The sequence below is a fragment of the Canis aureus genome, chromosome 26, assembly GCF_053574225.1.
Source record: "Canis aureus isolate CA01 chromosome 26, VMU_Caureus_v.1.0, whole genome shotgun sequence".
In the NCBI taxonomy this organism is placed as follows: domain Eukaryota; kingdom Metazoa; phylum Chordata; class Mammalia; order Carnivora; family Canidae; genus Canis; species Canis aureus.
In genome coordinates, this window is record NC_135636.1 from 27763982 (window position 1) to 27785885 (window position 21904).

Here is a 21904-nt window from a genome sequence, read left to right on the forward strand (position 1 = left end):
CCCTGCCAACACCTTGATTTCAGCCAAGCAACATCCATTTTGGACTACTAACTTCCAGAAATACATTTGTGTTTTTAAGTCACTACATTTGTAGTAATTTGTTATAGCAGCAATAGAAAACTAATACAGTCCCCTTGAGAATATTCAGCGAAGGAAAAGCCCTGAAATGCTGTCACTGGAATTGTTACAAGGGTCTTTCACTTGTCCATTCATTAATTAATTCATTCAACAAATGTTTATTGAGCACCTGGTATGTTCCAGGCACTGGCTACAGAGGTAAGCAGACCCCTGGGGTTGAGGGCAGAGGGCCTTGCACGCAGCAGGTGCTCACCCAACCCTGCCTGCCGTTGAGGCAGGGAGACGGGGCCTCTGAGAATCTCCCACCATTGTGTCCACTGGTTGTCACTCGATCTCCCCCACACTGGATATGTCGAGGAAGAGGAAGTGTTCATGCCAAGAGCAAACACTGAGAGTGGCTTTGGTCAATATTTGTGACCCTTTCTACTGAGTCTGCTGTTTGCCCTGGCTACGGTGAGCGCCAGGAGGCCGTAAGTAGGATGTTAGGGACCTTGCAACTGGCATTTGAATAGGGCAGGGGAACTCTGCACTCTCAGGGGAGGGGTTGCTGGTGTCTGTGGTCCCTATCAGTTCTGTGGGCACTAGTGGCGATCCAGTACAGGGTGGGCTTGGGCTCTGGGCCTGATATTTGGACCGGTGTGGAGTTGGTGGGAGCCATGAAGGGTGTTGGAGTGGGGGAAGGCCCCAGGTCCCTTTGTGCCTATATTCTAGCTGAGCCATGCAGAGGGACAGACAGGCTTTCCCTGCAGTTATGCTATCAATTTCCATGCACATTATATGCACGAACACATACACACCTCCCCCAGGCCAGGAAGCAGTCAACTATTCACCTATACACATACACACACGCACCTAACACCATACACGCAGACACACTCAGGGTACCAAGCCCACACATACATACCGTACCCAAAACTCCCACACCTGCACTCATGCAGGTTCATGTACACAGGCAGGTCACATCATAAACGGTGCTGCCAACATGCCCATCATGCCCATTCCATGGACACACTCACACACACACTTTCCTCTGATGCTAGTAATTATTACCTAGTGGACACGTGTATGCATGACTACACACTCACAACCACATACCCCTCATACACACATATATACAAACTTCTCTTGTGCACACACAGCTCCTTGGGCCCCAGGTAGCTGAGGGGAACCTGCAGCTGCTAATGCAGAAAGAGACTATGGGCTGCATCTGTTGTGAGTGCAATACGCATTTGGAGGGAGCCGGTGGTGTTAAGTAGCAGGGACTGGGTCATCCACACACCCTCTCCTCTCTTGTCCTTTGAGTCGGGGTTCAATGTGTGTCCAGGAGCAGAGCTGAGTCAGTGACTGGGGCTAGGGCTCAGGGAGCCTCCGGCTCCTCCTAAAAGGGTCATGTTGTTGAGAGAGCTTGGAGGCACTAGGCCCAAGAGGTTAGTGAGTCCTCTCCCTGACTTGGGGCATCCACATCCTCCTGGGCCTGGCCAGGCCTGGCTGGGACGACGAGGGGGCCCTCCTAAGAGCAGTCCTCTTTCCAGAGATCTCCTGGCCTAAAAGGCCCCAGAGCAGCCCATCCCCAGGGTCTTGTAGCAGCTGGCAGCAGCCTGGTTACGTGGCAGCCCCACCACACACATAGGATGAAACATTTTGGCAAAGGCCATGTTTGCAGGGAAAACACATCACTGCAAGCAAACCTGCCCCTCCCTGGGTCCCTTCGCAGTGGGTCCTGCACACCTGGGAGCCTCATAAAACAGCTTCTGCACCTGTCAAGGGACTCAGGAGGCCTTGGTCAGGGCTGAGAATCCAGTTGTCCCAGGAAACCACCCCAGGTAGGAATGGGGATAGGGCTGGCATTCCTCCAGGGAGGAGCCTCGACTTCCCTATCTGTTCAACAGGAGTACTATTTCCAATGGCCTTCTATGGAAGGGTCCATCCCCAGTCTTGTTTTGGGAATTTGGGCAAGTGCCACTTTGCTGGGCCTCCATTAGCCCATCTCAGCAGTGGCCTCTCAGTCCTGAGTTAGACACAGATCCGTCCACTTGGCTGGGCTGGGTCGGGAGGGGTTAGGGGGCCATGCAAAGACCTGCTTTAAATGTACCTGGTACAGGATGAGATGAGGATAGGAGCCACCCTGGGTCCTTCCCTGGATGTGTTCATAGAGCTAGGACACTAGGATGGGTTGTCACACTGGGCTAGACTCCTGGCACCAGAAAACACAGCCCTGGGCCTTGGAGTGGTGGGCCTGGGCTCTGCCCTTGGGGCAGGAAGCTGCTCTGTCTCCCTACCCATGAACCTCATCCCCTTCCTCTGGCATGGCTTGGGTCCTACGGTTAACCCCAGTTTGCTGTGTGGCCTTAGGCAAGGCTATGTCTTCTCTGGGTTTGGGGGCCCACCTCCAGGCCAAATCTCCCTGTGGTTCCTGAGGAAGCAGGCTGGGCAGGTGATTCTTCCCAATGCAGACAGGTAGAACTGATGTATGGGGGTCTCGGGTAGGGCTGGGATTACCATGCAGGGCTTGCAACCTCTAGGCTGGGTGGGGTTCAAGCAGGCCAGAAGGGGCATGCTCTGGACAAGCTCTCTGATGCCTGTCCCCACCCCAGCCCACAGATCTTGGGGGGCAGTGGCCAGGATGGCCATGGCTCAGGCATACAGGCTGGATCTGCTGCTAGCGCTGCTGCTGCCTGTGGTCGGCGCCTTGATGCCGGGCACCGTGGTCAGACTCAACGAGGCCGTGCTGAGCTATGGTAAGAGATGTGCTGCTGGCCTATCCTGTGCGTGTCTGCACACGTGCATGTGCACGGTCCCATGTGTGTGCGTATGTGTGTGTCTGTGTGTGTCTGTGTGTGGCTGTGAACTCAAAAGCCTCATGAGGACCTGGATTTTTATCTCACGTGCCACCGTGTCCCCAGTTCCCAGACAATGTCTGACAAAGTGCTGCTCAGCAAACACTTATGGAGTGAATGCACGAGTAGGAATGTGGTCAAATCTAACATGCACACAGGCATGCATGATTGTGCTTTCAGTGCCCCCAGGGTGAGAGCACGGTTGGTTTGAGTGACTACTTTTGCTTGTGTGTGTCTGTGTGTAAGTCTGAAAATTCATGGAGAGGTGACTGTGTGTGTACTTGAGTGTCGGGGAGGATCTCTAACCACGGCCATGCATACAGGTGTCATGGTATGTGCCTGGGTGTGTGTATGCAGGGGTGGCTGCACACCCTGGGTGTACATGCATGTGCACAGGGTGGGGGGGTGTGCACACGCATGCTGGGGGAAGGCATGTCTGGCACAGTATTGGAGGGAGCGTCCCGGAGCTATATCTCTGTGGGGTGCACAGTGAGAAGACCAGCCCTGCTCTGGGCCCCTCGGGCAAGGTGTCTATCCTATGACATTGTCCCACCCTTCTAAGACCTGCCCCATCCCCTGAGAAAGGCATAATGAGAAAACTAGACCAAGGGAGGGACAAAAGCTTCTCCCCAGAGGCCTCCCCAGTCCCATCAAAGCTGGGTCAAGGGCGAGAAATCAGAAGTCATTTCCCTCAAGACCAGAACAAAGTCAGATTATAGTGTCAGGCACTCAAGTCAGACAGTAGAAGCACTGAGGCAGCAGGGTCCCCGTGGTGCACACACAGGCTTCCAGGACCTTGCATCCGGGCAGATAGGCAGGCAGTGAAAGGGGTCAGTGACCCATGTTAGTCTGTGTCTGGCACCTGGAGCCATGCACGGAAGCTACAGGCTGGGACATGAGGTCTGCTACCTTCCGCTGACCATCCTCCCTCTACCTGTCCTGTGTGAGGCTCCTTTGTCCCCAGAGAGCCATCCCAGGTGCACCTGCCTACGTTCTTGGGGGACATTCAGCGGGAGGTCCAGGCTGCACACACCTCTTTCTAGGGTCAGGCTGGGTGGCTTTCTAATAGTGTTTTCCTAATCCCATCTCACAAGCCCCAAAGTTTAAGCCCTGTGTTGGGGGAGCACTGTGGATGGAGTCCAGGGGCCTGGGTGTGAGTCTTGGCTCAGCCACAGACTCAGAGGGCCGGGCTGGAGAGGGGTATCGAGAACACAGGGACCACTGGCTCCCTACTCCAGGTCTGAGGAAACGAAAGCCCAGAGTGAGTGGTGCAGTGACTTCCCAGTCCCCACAGTGAGTCTGTGTGAAGTTTGGGCCTCTCGACTCCAGCAGAGGCCTTGCTCCCTTCCAGCACCGCGACCTCTCATCTTCGTTCCACTCATGTTGAATTGTTTACCTAGCACCTCCCTTGCCTGGCAGCCCAGGTGTGTGAGAAGTCCAGGGGCTTGGGAGCCAGGTGCCTCAGCTGATCCAACTTCCCCTTGCCAGAGGTCTTCGCTTCTCGGTAAACCTGGCACAGTGTAGCACCTGCGTCACTCAGAACAGTGCTTGGCACAAAGGGAGCGCCAGAGAAGTGACAGCCATGATCATTACACAAATAAATGGCAACAGTAAGAGCTAACATTTCCTGTGCCCTGAGGCTTTACTGGGACACTATGTGAAGGTACCATTATAATCATTGCAAGTTTACAGAGGGGGAAACTGAGGCACAGAACAGCCACATCGATAGTGAATAGCATACCTGGGGATTTGTATCCAGAATCTGAGGGACTCAAGAACCCTCAGCCTCCAGTCCCCGGAACAGCACCCCACCTTCTGTCTCGCTCTACTGGGAAATTCTCCTTCGGCTTGGAGACTTGGAAAAGGCTCCAGAAGAGATGGGATCTGATCTGATCAAAGGGCAAAAAGGATGTTCTTGTTTTTGAGGAGTGAGGCAGACAAGATCTGGAAAGGCAGAAGCAAGAGAGGAAAGGCATGCCTTGCAGGGCCTGGTGTGAGGGTGGAACCCAGGGCAGGCTCAGGGGGACCCAGCTGCAAGCCCCGCCCCTGCCCCTGCCCGTGGGCAAGTGCGACCCTGCCCGCCTCTGAGTCCTCTCTGCTCAACCCGTGGGGTGGAGGGTGGTGGTGGTATGGTCTTGCTTGGTGGCTCCAAGGGCAGCCTGACGTCACCCTGCTCTGGCCCCACAGTGTCGGAAATCGGGACAGCCCCTCTCCAGCAGGCCCTGCGGGTCACAGTCCCATATTTCTTGGACTGGAATGAAGAGGTGCATCAGCCCACCAGGTGCGTGCTCCCACCTACTGAGAAAAATGCTTCAGCCCACTCAATGAGTGGTAGGTGAGCCCCACGTATAGGTGAGTGCTCCCCACCAGCTAGATGAGTGCTGTCCTCACCTCACCTCACTCATAAGTGAGCTGTCCCAAGGTGATTGAGGGGGTGAGACGGAGGTGGAGATACGGGGCCGGCTGGTGCCTCCGAATTCCTAGATTTCTGCCCTCCAGGGGCCAAGACTGCTGCTTCTGGGTCCCCAGGGCTGGCAGGACCCTTGGCTACTTTCCCCAAAAATGAGACACTGAATTTAGACACAAGTCTGAGCCTAAGTACCCCCACACCCCTGTGATGAATCGTGACTCAAAGGCAGAGAGACGGAGGCCATCTCAAACTCCGATCCGGGGGCCGGGCCAATTGTCCCCAACCCCGCGGGAACACTCACTATTGCCAGATCCCTGGCTCCCCAAGAGAAGTCATATATATATTTAAAATCTATCAAGTTTTGAATGATGGCAATTACTTAAAAAACATTGAAAACTTTGAAACACTGGATGGACAAACCAGTAGCTGGTGTGGAGGCCCCCATTTCGAGGCCCATAGGGAAGGGCTGGTGTAGGGTGGACTGGGAAGGGCACTGACACACCCAACAGTCAGGATTCCTCAGTGTTCTGTGGTCGGCCACATGTGGCTGTTTGCCAACAGCACCGAGTGTCCTTGTTTGCCGAAGTGGGGAGACATCCAGGGTGCTTGTCGAGTGAAAAGGAGAGGTTTCGGGGCGCCTGGGGGGCTCAGTCGGTGAAGCGTCTGCCTTCAGCTCAGGTCATGATCCTAGGGTCCTGGGATCGAGCCCCATGTCTGAGCTCCCTGCTCCGTGGGGAGTCTGGTTCTCCCTCTGCCTCTGCTGCTGCTCCTCCTGCTTGTGTTCTCTCTCTCTCTCTCTCCTGCTCTCTCTCTGTGTGAAATAAATAAAATTTAAAAAAAGAAAGAAAAGAAAAGAATTAGATTCTAGGTCAGTCTGTGTCCCAGAGAGAGTCACAGAAGTCCACTAAGTGCCAACAGTGAGAGTGCTGGGGAGTGGAGGTTTTTATTTTTAAATTTTATTTATTTATTCATGAGAGACACAGGCAGAGAGAGGCAGAGACACAGGCAGAGGGAGAAGCAGGCTCCATGCAGGAGCCCGATGTGGGCTCAATCCCAGGACCTTGGGATCACGACCTGAGCCAAAGGCAGACACTCAACCACTGAGCCATCCAGGTGCCCTGAGGGTGGAGTTTTGATGTAACTTTTCAAATTCATATCATTTTCCAGTGTCTGAATTCCCACCTCCAACTACAGTGTAGGGGAAAAAATGACTCATTCAGGAAAAAGAAAAAGTTAGAAAAGTGCTTAGCAATCAGAACAGGCAGCTTTGAAGGGAATGAGTTTCCCGTCCCTGAAGGGCTACCAGCCAAAGCGGTTGACTAGAGTGCTGCAGAGGGGATCCCTGACCTTCTGGGGATCCCACCTTCCAAGCTTTCCCAACCTCTGTCAGAAACTAAAAATCCCCCAAGTCCTGAACAATCATCTCCCTCAATTCCTGTCCCCGGATGGGAATCCTCTCGGCATCCTTTCCCTACCAGCTAGTTGTCCAACAACGGCTTGCATGCCCCCCAGGGTGGAGAACTCTCCACCCCTTCCTCATACCATGGTTCCAGTAGTCAGAAAGTTCTTTATAACCTCAGTAGTGTGGCTATGGCTCATAACACCCACCACAGAGTTGATTCCAGGGTTTAATGGGGGCCCCCCGTCATCTCCATTCCCACTCTGCAGGATCCAGACTTTGAATGTCCACGTGCCCCACTTCCACCTGAAGTTCATTGCCGATTTTGGGGTGCGCATGTTGGTAGCAGCCAATTTTACTTTCAAAGTCTTTCGGTGAGTGGCTCTCCTGGAGGACGGGGGTAGCGGTGGGCAGAAGGATTTTCAGGGACGCTCTGAGGGGCAGAGTGAGGGGAGGGGGGCTAGCAATTGCCAGGTCCTGTGCTCGAGTCTTCCACTCCCTGTCCAGTGCTCTTTCCCACCCTTCCGCGGGGGAGCGAGACAGTGAGAATTTGAGAACCTGGGTCCTGTTCCGCAGCTGTGTAAGCTGGCAGCCGGTTCACCCCTGCAGCCCTCAGTCTCCCGCTCTGTGAAATGGGATGAAACTCTGCAGCACGGCTTTGAGGGATGCAGTGAACAGCTCCACTGCTGGAATTAAAATCACACCTCCCCTTGCACAGTGCAAGGCACAGAGTAGGTGCTCAGTAAATGTAGCTGTTGGAATTATTTCTATGTATCAGCTACTTTGTATGTGTTTGATTTCCAAACTACTGGCTGGGCACTCAGAGGGATCTCTTATTGGAACTCCTCTGTGCTGACACTACCATTGTGTGAGTGCTCACGGGGGGGTGGGGGTGAGGGTGGGGGGCAGGCTCCACGCAGGGCATTTTCACACGGCTACCTCACAGACAGCTCAGCACAGCCTCGAGAGATAGGTGCCGTCACTCTTATGTCCATCTGACAGAAGAGGATACTGAGGCCTAGTATGGGGAGTGACCGGCCCAGGGCCTCAGAGAGAGAGGGGGCTGGGATCCAGACTTCACACCCATCTGCTGCAATGTCTGTGAGCCCGAGTGGAGTTTAGAGGGCCCTGAGCCTGTCCCAGGGGTGCCCAGTGGGGAGCAGGCTCGGGCTGGGGGTTTGCAGGGTAGGCTGTGCTGGGCGGTGCCGCCGGGGCTCAGGAATGGTGTCGCGCAGAGTCCCGGAGCCCCTGAAGCTGGTGCTGCCCGTGGTACTGCTGGCCGACGCCCAGGTGGCCCAGGGCTCCATCCGGACCCCCGTGGTCAGCATCTCTGCCTGCTTCGCACTCTTCAACAGTGCCGCGGTGCTGGATGGCAGTACCAGGTGAGTGCCTGGCGAGGGCTGGGCTGCAGAGTCCGCCACCGAGGCTCTGGGGCCTCTTCTTGAGCTTCCCACTCAAGCTTTCACCCAGTTGCCACAAGGGGCCCAAGAGACACCCGTTTTATGGCTGAGGACACTGAGATTCAGGGAAGGGGAGAATGTGCAGCCAGGCCATGTCCCTCTACTGCATCCCGCCCCCCTGCAGCACATGATGACGTGTGCCAGCCGTTACTACTGTACTCAGGGAGGCCTGATGTGGCTATCCTGGGCCTCGGAGGGCTGTCCCCCGCTGCAGAGACGGGGATCCTGAGGTCCAGGGGGCTGGGAGCCGTCAACCTCACTGTGAGTGGGGGCTGCCTCCAAAGCTGCCGGCGGCTCCCACCTCCAGAGCACCTGCTGTGTGCAGGGCAGCCTCCAAGCCCTTTACTACATCACAGCGGCCCAGCCAGGAAGGCGTAAGTATTCCCTCCATTTTCCAAGGGGCACAGAACAGTTAAGTGACTTGCTTAAGTTGACACAGCTGACAAACGGTCGGGGGGAGGTTCAACCCCTGTAGCCTGACTCACGTCCTGCATTATGTCTACCTTCTCATACTTGAGCTAGGTGGGCATTTGGAACTGGCCTTTTTCCCTCAGAGGGGACTGGGCATAAAGCCATTCACGCTTGTGTCCAGCAGTCGTCACGAGTTACACATGACTCCTCACCGTTCCCATGGGCTGTGGCTGCTCACAGGAAGGAAAGCCCAGGAGTTAATGGCATTAAAACACAGCTGCCATCCACCTACCTCCCCTGAGAGGCAATTCAGTGAGCTTGGGCTGCGACTTGGATCAACATTTATGAATAGATGAAGAAGAGGTGATGCACACACACACACACACACGAATATTACTCAACCATAAAAAAGAATGAAATCTTACCATTTGCAGGATGGAGCTAGAGAGTACAATGCTAAACGAAATAAGTCACTCAGAAAAAGACAAATATCCTATGATTTCACTCATATGTGGAATTTAAAAAACAAATCAGCAAGTGGAAAAAAAAAGAGAGAGAGAGGCAAACCAAGAAACAGACTCTTAACTATAGAAAACTGAAGGTCACCAGAGGGGAGGGGTGGGGGATGGCTGAACTGGGTGATGGGATTAAAGAGTGCACTTGTCGTGATGAGCACTGGGTGATGCATGGAAGTGCTGAATCACTATATTGTACACCTGAAACTAATATTACACTGTAGGCTAACTAACTGAAATTTAAATAACAACTTAAAGAAACCCCAAGGAACCATGGTTTCCTATGGATCCCTGCTGAGAAACAACTTAGACCCATCTTCCATCGTTCAGAGGGGAAACTGAGGCACAGAATGAGGAAGGAACTTTACTAGGTGTGTCACAGAGAATTGGAGCCCAAGCAGGAAGCACCCCCAGCTTCCTGGGTTCAGAGTGACCATGAAGCCAGCTGGCCAACAATGTGGCTGAGTCTTGGCTTTTGCAGGGTCTTCTCTGTCTCCCCCAAGCCTGGCCTCAGTAGCATGTTTTGGCCACTTCCAAACCTCAAAACCAGTGACCTCTTCTTTGAGGCTCGGTTTCCTCATCTGTGGGGACAATGGTGCTGGCACCGTGTCTGGCACACGGCAAGGGGTGGAATGGGACTCACTGGCCCCCGGCTCATAGGAGACACTTCTCTCTCAGACAGTGGCTCTGCAGGAGAAACGGGCCCGAATGCACGAGCCGGAGCTCAGGAGCGCTTTCTCTCTCTCTTTCTCAGCGTGGCCCCTGGGCTGCTGGTCCTGGTGCAGAATCATATTAAAGCTGTCCTGCGGAACAAGGTACAGGACCCCCTACCAGGTCTCCCAGGAAGGAGGGCCTTGCTAACCTCAGTAGACATGCTGAATGAAAGGAGTATTGCGGGCGTGGGAGAGATTGGGATTCTTACTGCTTTTTAATTTTTTTTTTAAAAAAAGATTTAATTTATTTATTTGAGAAAGAGAGCACAAGCAGGGGGAGGGGCAGAATGAGAGGGTGAAGCAGACTCTCTGCTGAGCAGGGAGCCTGACTCGGGGCTTGATCCCAGGACTCTGGGATCATGACCTGAGCTAAAGGCAGATGCTTAACTGACTGAGCCACCCAGGTGCCCCTGTTATTGTTTTTTGTTTGTTTGTTTGTTTGTTTGTTTTAATAGAAGACTGTTCATGGGGCTTCTCCATTCTCCCACGAGGCAGGAGGAGCCTGGGGTGATGGTCCAGGACAATAATGGAGAAGCCTAATAAGGGTGGGCTCAGGGGGTTGCTCTTGAGCCAGCCCCAGTCCATGCTGGAGCATGGGGAGGAGACAGTGCTTTCAAGGGCCACGTGGCTTATGAAAAAGAGACAAAATGAAAGTGGACAAGAGCATGGGCACTGGCTTCAATCCTGGTCCTCTCCTTCCTAGCTGTGGCACTTGGATGAATCACCTAACCTCCGTCTGCCCCCAATTCCACACCTGTAATACAGAGGGTAAACCTCTCTCGGAGTTGTTTGTGGGGGTTGAGCACATTAACATCCATAAGGAGTTTAGAACAGTTTTGGCGGAGTGGGCACTGTGATTGCTGTTGCTATCTCAGCTCTTGTCATTAGCAGCCTGTGGCCGACCTGGTGAGAGATGGTTTCCTCCGGGCCTAGGGTCCCACAGCCAAGGGGGAGCCACTTCTCCATCTCTGCCCTTTTACACTCCACCCCATCTCCTGATCTGGTCCCTACAACCCCAGATCAACCCACTCGATGCCGTCCCACCCAGCAGAGGTGGGCCCCAGCATTTCCATCTTGCAGATGAGGAGACTGAGGCCCGAGGCTGAAGGCAGTACAGCCTGACCTGGCCCTCCACCGGCCCAGCCTCCTCAGCTCCGCCTGGACCAAGCTTTGACTACCCTTAGCCTTGTGGTCTCTCCTCTGCCCCACCTTCGATCCCACTGACCCCAGCTTAATACACTTCTTGGGCTTCCCACTGCACCCAGGGGAACTCCAGGCTTCCTCGCTGACCACCGCCTGTCTTCACCACATGTAGTGCCCATCCCTACCCCACCCCCGCCCCTGCTGGCCCTCTCCTGTTCTTTCCTTGATGCCCATGGGCCCTAGCTTCTCCTCCGAATCCTCAGTGCCCCGGAGAGGAGCCAGAAGATGCCCACTGGTAGGTAGAGGAAAGGTGGGACTCCAGGCCGCGGCATGCAGGCTGGAGGAGGCTTCCAGACTGGGACCCTAGAGTCTCACGGTCTCATCCCTTCAGCCCCAGCACCCTCTTCACCAGCCTCCGCCTCTGTTTTGCCGCAGCTATGCCTGAGCATCTCCAACCTGGTGCAGGGCCTCAACGTGCACCTGGGCACTTTAATTGGTAAGATCTGGGAGCCCAGGGGGAGGGGACTGGGGCCTCTGAGCTCCACTGGGGCCCCCAAGATCCTTTAAAGATCAACCTCCGGTCAGGGTTGACTCTGGGAGATCAATCATAGGATGACTGAATAGGTACTGATGAACTCAGGGAATCTCCAAATTCTAGAATCAAGTCTTTGAATGTTTAGTGTGTGTGTGTGCAAGTGTGCAAGTGTGTATGCATGTATGCGGAGGGGAGGCAGAGTACATTCAGTTTGCGGTTGTCTCCTCCCCTGCCTGGAGACTCAGAGACCCCATCCTCCTCTGGTTTTGCTCCCACATCTCCCACATTCTTTGGCGGACTCTCCCCGCTGGCACATTGTGGCTTGGGCCATTCTATTCCATTTCCTCTGGACACCTCCTCCTGGAGGTCTCACGGGCTCTGACTCAGCACATCCCCAGCAGAACTCAAGCACTTCTGCTCACAAGTGCCCTCACCCCTGCTTCCGTTCTCTGGGGCCATTCACCCACCTGGAGGCAAGCCTCCCTCTCCCCTGTCCTTAGAGGCTTGTTCATCTCTGATTTTTCTGGGGCTCCTCATACTCAGGGTACTAGGAGTGTACTATGAGAAAGTCCCGTAGGCTGACCTCCCCACAAGCAGACCCTAAGATGTTAGGGTAAGTGGCTTGAATGGGGTGAGTCCCCAGGGTGCTGGTGGGGAAGGGGGGCAGCAACGCAGGGGAGGAAGGGGTGTTCTTGAGCAGGCACTGCTGTGGGCAGCTGGGGCTCACTGCCACCCAGGGGCTCTTGGAGACTGCGGAGTAGGTGCCTGCGTCCTCCCCGTACACCACTCCCGGTCACCGCCCCACTGCCCGCTGCGCCTTCTCCACCACTGCAGGCGGGCACCCAGGGCTCGCAGCCACCGTGCACGGTCCACACAGAAGCGTGGCCACGGTGGTGGCCTCTGCGAGGCTCCATCAGGACTTCATCTTACACTACGAAGCTAAAAGCTATGAGAGCCAGCCAGCCTCATCCTGTTTTCAGTAGTATTTATCAACATTAATAACAACCTGCCTATCCCCAGACTGGCCAAAAATGTATCCTTTGTTAATTTGGGGGGTGATATGTTCTCGGGGATCCCTGAGCAAAATCCAGGGTTCCCTCTGTTTTCCCACAGACCTGTTTTGAAGATGCTCCTGTGTGAAGCACCTTCTTCTATCTAGTGGCTTTGCCTGGGATTCTAGGGCCTCCCTCAGGTCACCGTCATTGACTTTGTAAAATCCCGAGCTGTTGACTGTGGTCAGCTACACTCTGCAATTGGTTGGCCTTGCTCTGACTTAGGGGTTTACATCTAATGGTCACAGGGTGTGGGGTAGGTGTGTGGGAGTGGGTGTGCTGGGACAGGAGGCAGGGCAGCATGTTGAGTCCATGTTTATCTGTGGTGGGTTCTTTTTTTTTTTAAGATTTTATTTATTTACTTGACAGAGAGCACAAGCAGGGGGAGGGGGAGAAGCAGACTCCCTACAGAGCAGGGAGCCCGATGCAGGACTCCATCCCTGGACCCTGGGATCCTGACCTGAGTTCAAGGCAGACACTTAACCGACTGAGCCACTCAGATGGCTAAACCCCCCTGTGGTGGGTTCTTTAGTGAATATCTTCATATCAAGCTAGCTTTGGCTTTCTTGTGCAAACTTTTAACAACAGTCCTACAAGGTGGCATTAGTATCCCCGGTTTATAGATGAGGAATTGGAGGCTCTGAGTCTCAAATCCATAGTGTGGTCATGAACTGATCACAGTTCAGTTCAGTTCAGAAGGTCATGAACTGACTCATGCTGGCTTTCTCCTCTTTACATGTGACCCACTGCTCTGCCTCTACTTCATGGCCCAGCTCACAGTTCCTCAGGGAACATTCCTGGATTACGCCCACCCCCCTCTTCACCATAACTCCCATATTACCTTAACAGAAGGCACCAAAAAGGCAAGGAAACGCGACCTGGAATAAAACAACATGAAGTTAAATTCTGGTTTTGTTGCTCCAATGCTGTGTGACCTTACGGAAGTCACGCCATCTCTCTGAGTCTAAATATTTCAATCCCCCCCCAAAACCCCACAAAACAATGGGGCTCAGAATTCCTGCTTCTCCCCTGTGCTGCTAGCAGACCGCATAGGCTAAGTGCCTGGTGGATGACAGGCTCAGTCAACATTCATCCTTCCCTTCTTCCTCAGTGGGGTTCTCTCCATCAAGACGCCTTGGAATTGGGTTCATAGCAAAGACCGGCTCTTGTCCTTTGCTTTGAGGAATTAAAAAAAAATCTAGTAAAGGAAATCTAAGCATTCAGGCCTAGGGGACTGTTTACATGAGTCATGTGTGCCTACAGTGTGGGGTGACAGGAGCCACTAAAACGCACAGCTTACAGGGGCATTTTAATCACCTGGCAACATGCCTGGCAAAATGCTGTATAATAAAAGCTAATAGGGCTGTCTGGGTGGCTCAGTGGTTGAGCATCTGCCTTTAGCTCATGTCATGATCCCAGGTGATCCCAGGATCCTGGGATTGAGTCCCGCATTGGGCTCCCCACAGGGGGCCTACTTCTCCCTCTGCCTATGTCTCTGCCTCTCTCTTTGTGTTTCTCATGAATAAATAAATAAAAATCTTAAAAAAAAGCTAATATTTACTGTAGCATTCTTAGCTCCATTTTACAGATGAAGAAATGGAGGCAGTCTGCCTTGAGGGCTGTGCCCTTACCTAGGCTATAATGACACTCCGTAAAGACCACAGAGAAGGGCACGAAGCTACTGAGCTTCACCACAGCTTTGCTGAGGGAGGGACAGATGGGGGGCTGTTTGTCTCTACAGAAGAAAATTCCGAAAGAAATGCACTTGAGGTTCTGAGCTATGTATTTTTTTCATCTTTCAAAAATGTCTATATGTCCACAGGGAATATGAATTATTTTACATTTTTCATGTTTTTAGTCATCTTAAAAACATATAGTAATTTATTCTTTTTAGTGTCCTGTCCTCTGAGTTTTGATGAATGTATACAGTTGTGTGACCACCACCAAACTCGAAATACAGAACATCTCTCCAGCTTCTCAAATCCCTCTGAGCTTCTCCCCTCCTGCCACCTCGATCTGAGCTGTAGAATTGGAATCATACTATATCGCTTTTACAATTGCAAGAGATTTCCAAAACATTGGAGGAAATAAAATGATTATTATTACTTTATTTATTTTTTTAGATTTTATTTATTTATTCATGAGAGACACAGAGAGAGAGGCAGAGACATAGGCAGAGGGAGAAGTAGGCTCCATGCAGGGAGCCCAATGCGGGACTCGATCCCGGGTCTCCAGGATCACACCCTGAGCCAAAGGCAGATGCTCAGCCACTGAGGCATCCAGGTGTCCCAAAGAAATAAAATTAAATCCAGAAGAGACATTAGAAAATCAGACAGAAATCTAACATGTGTGCATGTGTACATGCACGTGTACACGCACACACCCTTGGTCATCCAGAGCTTTTGAAGACCTATTGCTAAAAGCTGGGCTTTCCTGACAGTGGGGGTGAGCCTTCCCCGGCTGTGCCGGCTAGCCTAGCTGCATCTAGAGATGTGACTCACCCTTTGCAACCTTCTCAATCAGAATATTCTGAGCTCTGGAGAAACTTGCCACATAGGAACTGAACTCTCCTCTGTGCCTCCCTGGAGGCTCCCTGAGGGTCCTGTGCTCCTGCACAGCATGGCTCCAGGGGCGCTTGCCTTTTGAGTTTCTGTAAGAGGCTGTGTGATGAGGTGGAGAGAAAGCGTGACTTTACAGCTGGACAGGCCAGGTATACAATCCTGGGCACAACTGCACTCATCAAACTGTGCTCATGTATGTGTGTGTGTAAAATGGGTTCCTAATCTTATAGGATTGTGGTGATGATTGAACGAGACAGTGTAAATCAAACGTCTGGACCTGGATGAATGTGAGCCCCATTCTTTTTCTGTAGTTCCCTCTTGCTTTTTTCAGGGGCTATTTGTGCCTAGAGTGACCCTTCTCCTTCCTTCTAACTTAGGGTTTCTAGTCTTCCATTAATTCGGAAGGCAGAAACCCAAATTGTCAGAACTGTGTCTAAACTAACAGTCAATAAGCCATGAGTAGCTGAATCTTGGGTGTGTGCGTTTTGCAACTGGGGTTCACTTACTCAGAGACCTTTTGTCTTCCCCTTTCTGTTTCTTGTCCTGGGTCTGGCTAACCGAAGTCGTCAGATGATTGAGTTTTCTGAATAGATGAGGCATGGTGGATAAGGCTAAGTGTGCCGTATTTTCTTTTTTCTTCTGCTTTTGTTAGGCCTCAACCCTGTGGGTCCAGAGTCCCAGATCCGCTACTCCATGACCAATGCGCCCAACATCACTAAGGACTACATTTCCTTGGATATCAGCGTAAGTGCTCCCTTGTCAGCCCTGAGCTGGGGGCTTATTGCCTCTGAGGTCCGTGGGGTCCTGGGACATTCCTAAAAGAGCAGGGATGTTGAAGGGAGAGGAGCCAGAAGGGCATTTAGGGTGTGAGGCTGGACAACATGTGGCATGTGGGGGTGGATGGCATCTGAGAGCCCAGGTTCTATGATGGAACCACCATCCTACTGGGGCACTCCTGCTTTTCTCCTCTCACCACCCACCAACCCCGTAGGCCATTCTTTTCCTACTGGGCAAGCCCATCGTCCTGCCTGTGGATGTCACCCACTTTGTGCTGCCGCCTAACGTGGGTGCTGATGGTGCCATGGCAACCGTGGGCCTCTCCCAGGACCTGTTTGACTCCGTCCTCCTGCTGCTGCAGAAAGCTGGTGCCCTCAACCTGGACATCACAGGGCAGCTGGTGAGGCTCGGACCTGCCGCCAGAGCCTGTGGGACAGGCATGCCCTGCGGCCCAGCCTGGGGAGGCCCCGCAAAGGCCAAATTGTGGGTGGGGCAGCCCAAGTTTTGCGGCTACAGGGTGGCTGTTGCAAAGGTTCAAAGGCGGTTGTGGGGAGGCAACAGGTGGTCTAGCTTGAGGAGTGGCTGCCCTAAAACCTGCCATGACGTGGGGGCTAATTTCAGAAGTCTGAGGACAACCTGCTGAACACCTCTGTGCTGGGCCAGCTCATCCCCGAGGTTGGTGACATTTTTAATCATTTCAGGGACTGAGACCTGGGATCGAGGTGGGAGGTTCTCTGGCTGAGGGACCTCTGCTGGCTCTTATCAGTCCCCTGGGGGCTTCGGCATGTGTCCTGACCTCTGCGCCTCCTCCACGTTAGGGGTGGCCCCTTCTCTGCCAGATGTTATGCTCTCTCCCTCCTGTGCCTTTGTGCAGCTGCTGCCCTCTGCCTGGAGGGCCTTCTCTGCTTCCTTTTCTCTTGTGCATCTTCAAGTCCAAGCTTGGGGGTTGCCTCCTAGGGAAGGACCTCATCCCCCATCTGGTCCAGGAGACTCCTTGAACTCCCACGGCCCCTTAGCGCCCATCCCTCCTGGCACCAATCGCACAGGCTGTGCCCATCTTCATGCCTACCACCCCCTGCAGGCAGGGCATCCCCGAGGGCAGGGGCCTGGGGTGGCTGCACCTCTGTGGCCCAGTCACGGACGAACAGTGGCTTGATCAGGAGCGCCTGAAGCCTGATGAGTGGAGAGCCCACCCAGCCTTTGCCCCTAGGTGCCCTCCTCCTTCTCTCCCTCTCCACTCCCCAGGTGGCCCGCCGGTTCCCCGAGCCCATGCCTGTGACTCTCAAGGTGCGGCTGGGTGCCACGCCCGTGGCCACACTCCGTACCAACAATGCCACGCTTCAGCTGCAGCCCTTTGTGGAAGTCCAGGCTGTGACCTCCAACTCAGCTTTCCAGTCCCTCTTCTCCTTTGATGTGGTGAGTGAGGTGGGCTGGTGGGGCTGCCTGGGAGGGTGGCAACTCCCAAGATCTCACTTCCTGCCCCACTTTCCCCAGTTGCTCTGCTCTATCCATGGTGGTCTCCCTGCTGTTCCTTCACTGTGCCATGACATTCCTGCCGTAGGCCCTTTGCACGTGCTGTCGGGCACTGTGCCTGGGACACTCTTCCCCTTGCCCTCAGCACGGCTAGCTTCTCCTCATCTTTCAGGTCTCAGCTCAGATGTTGTCGCCTTTCTCAGGCAGTCTTCTTAGACCACCCTGAGAAAGATGGTCCCCATCAGCCCTCTCCCTGCTGCCACTCTGCCGTCCTGGCACCTGCTATTAAGGACCCTGGTTACTTTGGCCATTGTTCACCTCCTCCCCCAGCCTCTGAGGGTTCCTAAGGGCAGAGACCTGGTGTTTGTTCCCTGAGCTGTGTGCAGGGTCTGGTGCATATGGGTGCTCCGCGAACACCTGAGTCAGGCGGGGAGTGGATGGAAGCTGGTGGCCACCGGAACCTCCTCTGTGGTTCTGTGCTCTTTGACCTTGCTCTCTCTTCGTGCCCAGGTTGTGAACCTGGACCTCCAGCTCTCTGTGTCCAAGGTGAAGCTTCAGGGCACCACATCTGTGCTGGGGTAAGCAAGGACAACCTGCTGAACACCTCCGGATCCAGCCACCTCAGTGTGTTCCTCTGCAATGGGCCTGCAGCCACTTTATCACAATGTCACCCATTACAGCGTCAGTCAGAGGAGGCTGGGTTGTAGCACATGCGGTATGGTGGGAGGAGGGATCTAGGGGGATATAGGCCTAGTCCTGGCCCTCCTTCGTTTCTTTCAGGGATATCCAGCTCACCGTGCGCTCCTCCAATGTGGGCTTCGTTGATGTGAGTGTGGGGCTGGGGTCTCTAGAGACCCCTCACAGGGTGGGGCAGGTCTTGAGTCCGTGTGCTTGCACGCAAGTGCACCTGTACGTGCCACTGTGATTGGGCTTCCACCCAGGGTGCCTGGGGACGTGGCCAGGCGGAGGGCCTACCCATCAGACAATCTGTCCTCGGGCCATCCGGCCGTCAGTCAGCCAGTCAGTCAGCCTTGGTTGTTCAGTAGGGTCAGTCCGCCAAGTGTCGCAGCCAGGTGGCTGAGGACCGGTGGGTCTGAGAATCGCTGGCAGGCCAGTGTCAGATGGCGCTGGCTGCTTCTTCGGCCCCGTGAGGCAGCTGGGTCCCTAGCCACCGTGCTCCATTGGCGGGCCTGTCAGCCAACACGGCCCGCCAGCCTACCCACCAGCGGTCGGTCACCCGCGCTCAGCACCGATGGGCAGCTGGTCACCCGGCATGAGGCAGTCTGTCAGCCGCCCGTTGGCCACGCAGTGGCAGCCAGGAGCGCGTCTAGGGTCCTCTCAGGGGGCGGTTTCTGGGGACCAGATGCTCTGATGGCTGACTGGGGTGTCCTGCCCCCCCCGCCTCTGCTCTCTGTGTCTGTCTGTGTCTGCTGTGTTACGTGCGGCCCACCTGTCCGTCTCTCCCTGCCCCTCGCTGGGGCGGGCCCACGGCCCCTGGCTCCCTGACTACATGGCTGCAGACAAATCAGATGCGCCCACTCATGGACACCGTGTTCAAGAGGCCCCTGCTGGATCACCTCAATGGTGAGCCCTGCCCCCCGCGCCAGGTGGCCCCGTGGCCCCCTCCTGACCCACACCTGCTCCAGGCTCCCTTCCGGCCATCCTCCGTGCTGCCCGGGCTCTGAGGTTAAGAGGGTTCCCACTCTCTTAGCTTTTCAGTTCTTATTCCTCCCCAAGACTGTTTTCCCTTCTGTAAAGCGAGTACAGTAATATTGGCTCCCACCCCCGGCCGTCTGTGGGACTCCGTGTCATGATGCGCACGAGGAGCTCAGCATGGCGTGGGCCTCCCATGGTGCTCCACTGAGGCCCCCCCATAATGAACTTGGTTTCTCCTTCCCCTCCTGCAGCTCTCTTGGGCATGGGGATCACCCTCCCCAGCATGGTCAACCTGTACTACATCAACCCTGAGGTCTTTGTCTATGAGGTAAGAGCCTATGGGTGTGACCACATGGGCTTCCTCCATCCTTCCTCCCCCTCGTCGTCCCTCCCTGCTGGTACACACAGTGGGGTCTCAGGGTCAGCCAGGCCTGGGGGTGTCCCCTGTTCCTGCTGAGACCAGGCCATGACTCCTTAGCTGTCATGAGATGGAAAATTTAGGATGTGCAGAGACACTGGTGCAAAGGTCTCACCCACCCTTTAGTCCTCATCAGGTATCATGCCAGGCCATAATCGGGGGGTTCAGTCATCCCATGATCTGGGCCTTGGGGTGCCCTTTGGTGTCTGAGGAAGATGACAGAGGAACTTCCAGTTTTGTACAAAACCTCTGCAGGCTGGACAAGGGAAGAAGGCTTCCCGACCCTTCTAAAGTCACTTTCCCTGATGAGAAATTGTGGGCCTAGGGTGAGACCCTACAACTTCTCTCTGTTTCACCTGGGATATACAATGATAATATTCTTTCTATTCACTCAACAAGGCGTGTAGGACAGAAAGCTTAGCCCAGGTCTCTGCAGCCTAACATCTGTGTGTTATTCATATTCCCTGAGTGGGACCCACTAATGTTTTCCCAGGGATGACGCCTTTGTTGCTGAAGAACTATGGTCCCAAGGCATTTGAGTGATCCACCCTCCACCCTCCAAAAAAGGAACAATAGGCTCATGTTGGAGCATGGGCTCTTAGTGGGAACTTCCCCCCGAGACTCTCCCAAACAGGCACCGTCAGTGGCTGACTCACCCTGGTACTCACAAATCCAGTCAACTGGGTCCAAAGTCAAGCGTCCCTAGACCAGCACTGCCCAGAACAATGTGGGAGAGTTCTGGGAGCCTGCAGTGTCCAACACAGTAGCAACTGTGGGCCACTGGGCACATCTGGTTCTTGGGCACTTGAAATGTGGCTAGCGCAACCAAGGAACTGAATTGCAAATTTTATTTAATTCTAATTGGCTTTAGTTTAATAATGGCTACTGTACTGGGGCATGTATGAGCTACGCATGGGCAGGGCCTGGGTCTGCTTTGTCCCCAGCATGTGGCACAAGGCGTGGATTAGAGCAGAGGCTCCGTGAAGATCTGTTGAATGAATAAGTGAATGAAGGAATGACCAGCAGGCTCTGAGCACATTTCTGCAGTGCAGTGTAGACGGCAGAGGATATATGGGAGGTTCCTGGCTCTGCTGGGGAGCCTTGGACCCGGAGAAGATGCTCTGTGTTTGGACGCCCTGTCCTAATTAATACAGCGCTGGTCCCAACCATGCCCACAAGCGCACATCAATCCCCAGCCCCATGCAGGGGCTCTGCCCACGTGCTCTGGCTGCATCCTCATTGTAAGTTTGCAGGGTGGGTGCTGTTAACACTCTCAAGTGACAGCAGGAAACTGAGGCCCAGAGAAGCAAAGAACTGTCCTCAGGACACAGCCAGCAAGAGTGGCAGAGCCTGAGCTCAAAGCCAGGCTGATGGGGCCGCTGGGGTCCTATCAGTCCTCGTGTGGCCTCTGACCTGGCCCATGGTGTTCCTTACCCTTCAGGGCTATGTCGTGATATCCAGTGGACTCTTATACCAGCGCTGAGGTGGGACCACCAGGAGACCTAGGAGTGGGCCAGCTCCCTGCTTCAGGGACTCTCTTGCCTCAAGCCACTTGGGAAACTGAGGCAAAGCCACACTTACCATCAGCAGCAAGCTGGATGATCCAGCCAGGCTGTTTAATCTTCTCTGCGTGATTGAGCTCCCCTCCCTCCTTTCCCCTCCTCTCCCTCTGTCCCTCCCGTCTCCTTCCCCCTCCATGTGAGCAGCATACCCCTCTTCCAGGCTGTACCAACGTGTCCCCTCTCACATTAAACATTTTCTCTTGAGCTGCAACTTCCAGCCAGGCCTGGTGAACTCTGTGCAAACCTGAGGCTAGCTGCTTACATCCCGTTCTTGGATCCTGTTTGTCCCTGGAGCCACCAAAGCCACCTGGAAGAAGATGAGGATGTGACCATGTCTCTGTTGACTGTATCTGTTGACTCCCTCACTTCCTTGACCAGGGAAGTTCAGAGTTTGAAAGGGGACCCTGGCGAGCAGCATGACGGCTAGAAGTTACCACGGTGGCACTTTATACACTGTGTCCTCGGCTGGTGGTGTTTCCCCTCTACAGTCCTAGGACCTCAGAGGAACTTTACAAGGCAGGCAGGCAGGCTGGTGGGGTTCCATTTGACAGATTTGGGGACTGAGGCCTACAAGGAGAGAAATGTGCTGAATCTCAGAGCAGGATGGCAGCAGTTGCCAAGGACCGTGCCCTCTTCCTGGGCTCCAGGACTAAGATTTCCAGTTCCTTCTTCCACTCACCCCCACCCCATCTGAGGTGTGCCCTTGGGTCACAAGCCTCAGGTGACAGGGAGTGCTTTGCCTTCTCAGGCAGTGTCTCTGTCTCGGGCTTCCTGGGACCACAGGCAAGTGTCTGTTAGAAGGAGGGGACCTGCCTTCTGGGCCTGTGGCCTCAGGATTGTGTCTTAGTCCTTTGCCTCTGAAAGCTCTTTGAACCCAGCAGGTCACGCACATGACAAGATGGCC

At 54.2% G+C, this 21904-nt stretch overlaps 1 protein-coding gene across 1 annotated transcript; it reads left to right on the forward strand.

Moving 5' to 3' along the window:
• Positions 1–1798: 1798 nt before the first annotated feature.
• Positions 1799–21224, forward strand: BPIFB2 (BPI fold containing family B member 2). Its single transcript, XM_077874080.1, has 16 exons — positions 1799–1901; positions 2673–2816; positions 5103–5196; positions 6994–7098; positions 7960–8106; positions 9865–9925; positions 11402–11462; positions 15767–15858; positions 16106–16291; positions 16513–16566; positions 17137–17307; positions 17875–17942; positions 18145–18190; positions 18885–18948; positions 19272–19348; positions 20880–21224. Exons 2-16 carry the CDS (start codon positions 2702–2704, stop codon positions 20919–20921), a joined length of 1383 nt encoding a protein of 460 aa, XP_077730206.1. The 5' UTR covers positions 1799–1901; positions 2673–2701; the 3' UTR covers positions 20922–21224.
• Positions 21225–21904: the final 680 nt, after the last annotated feature.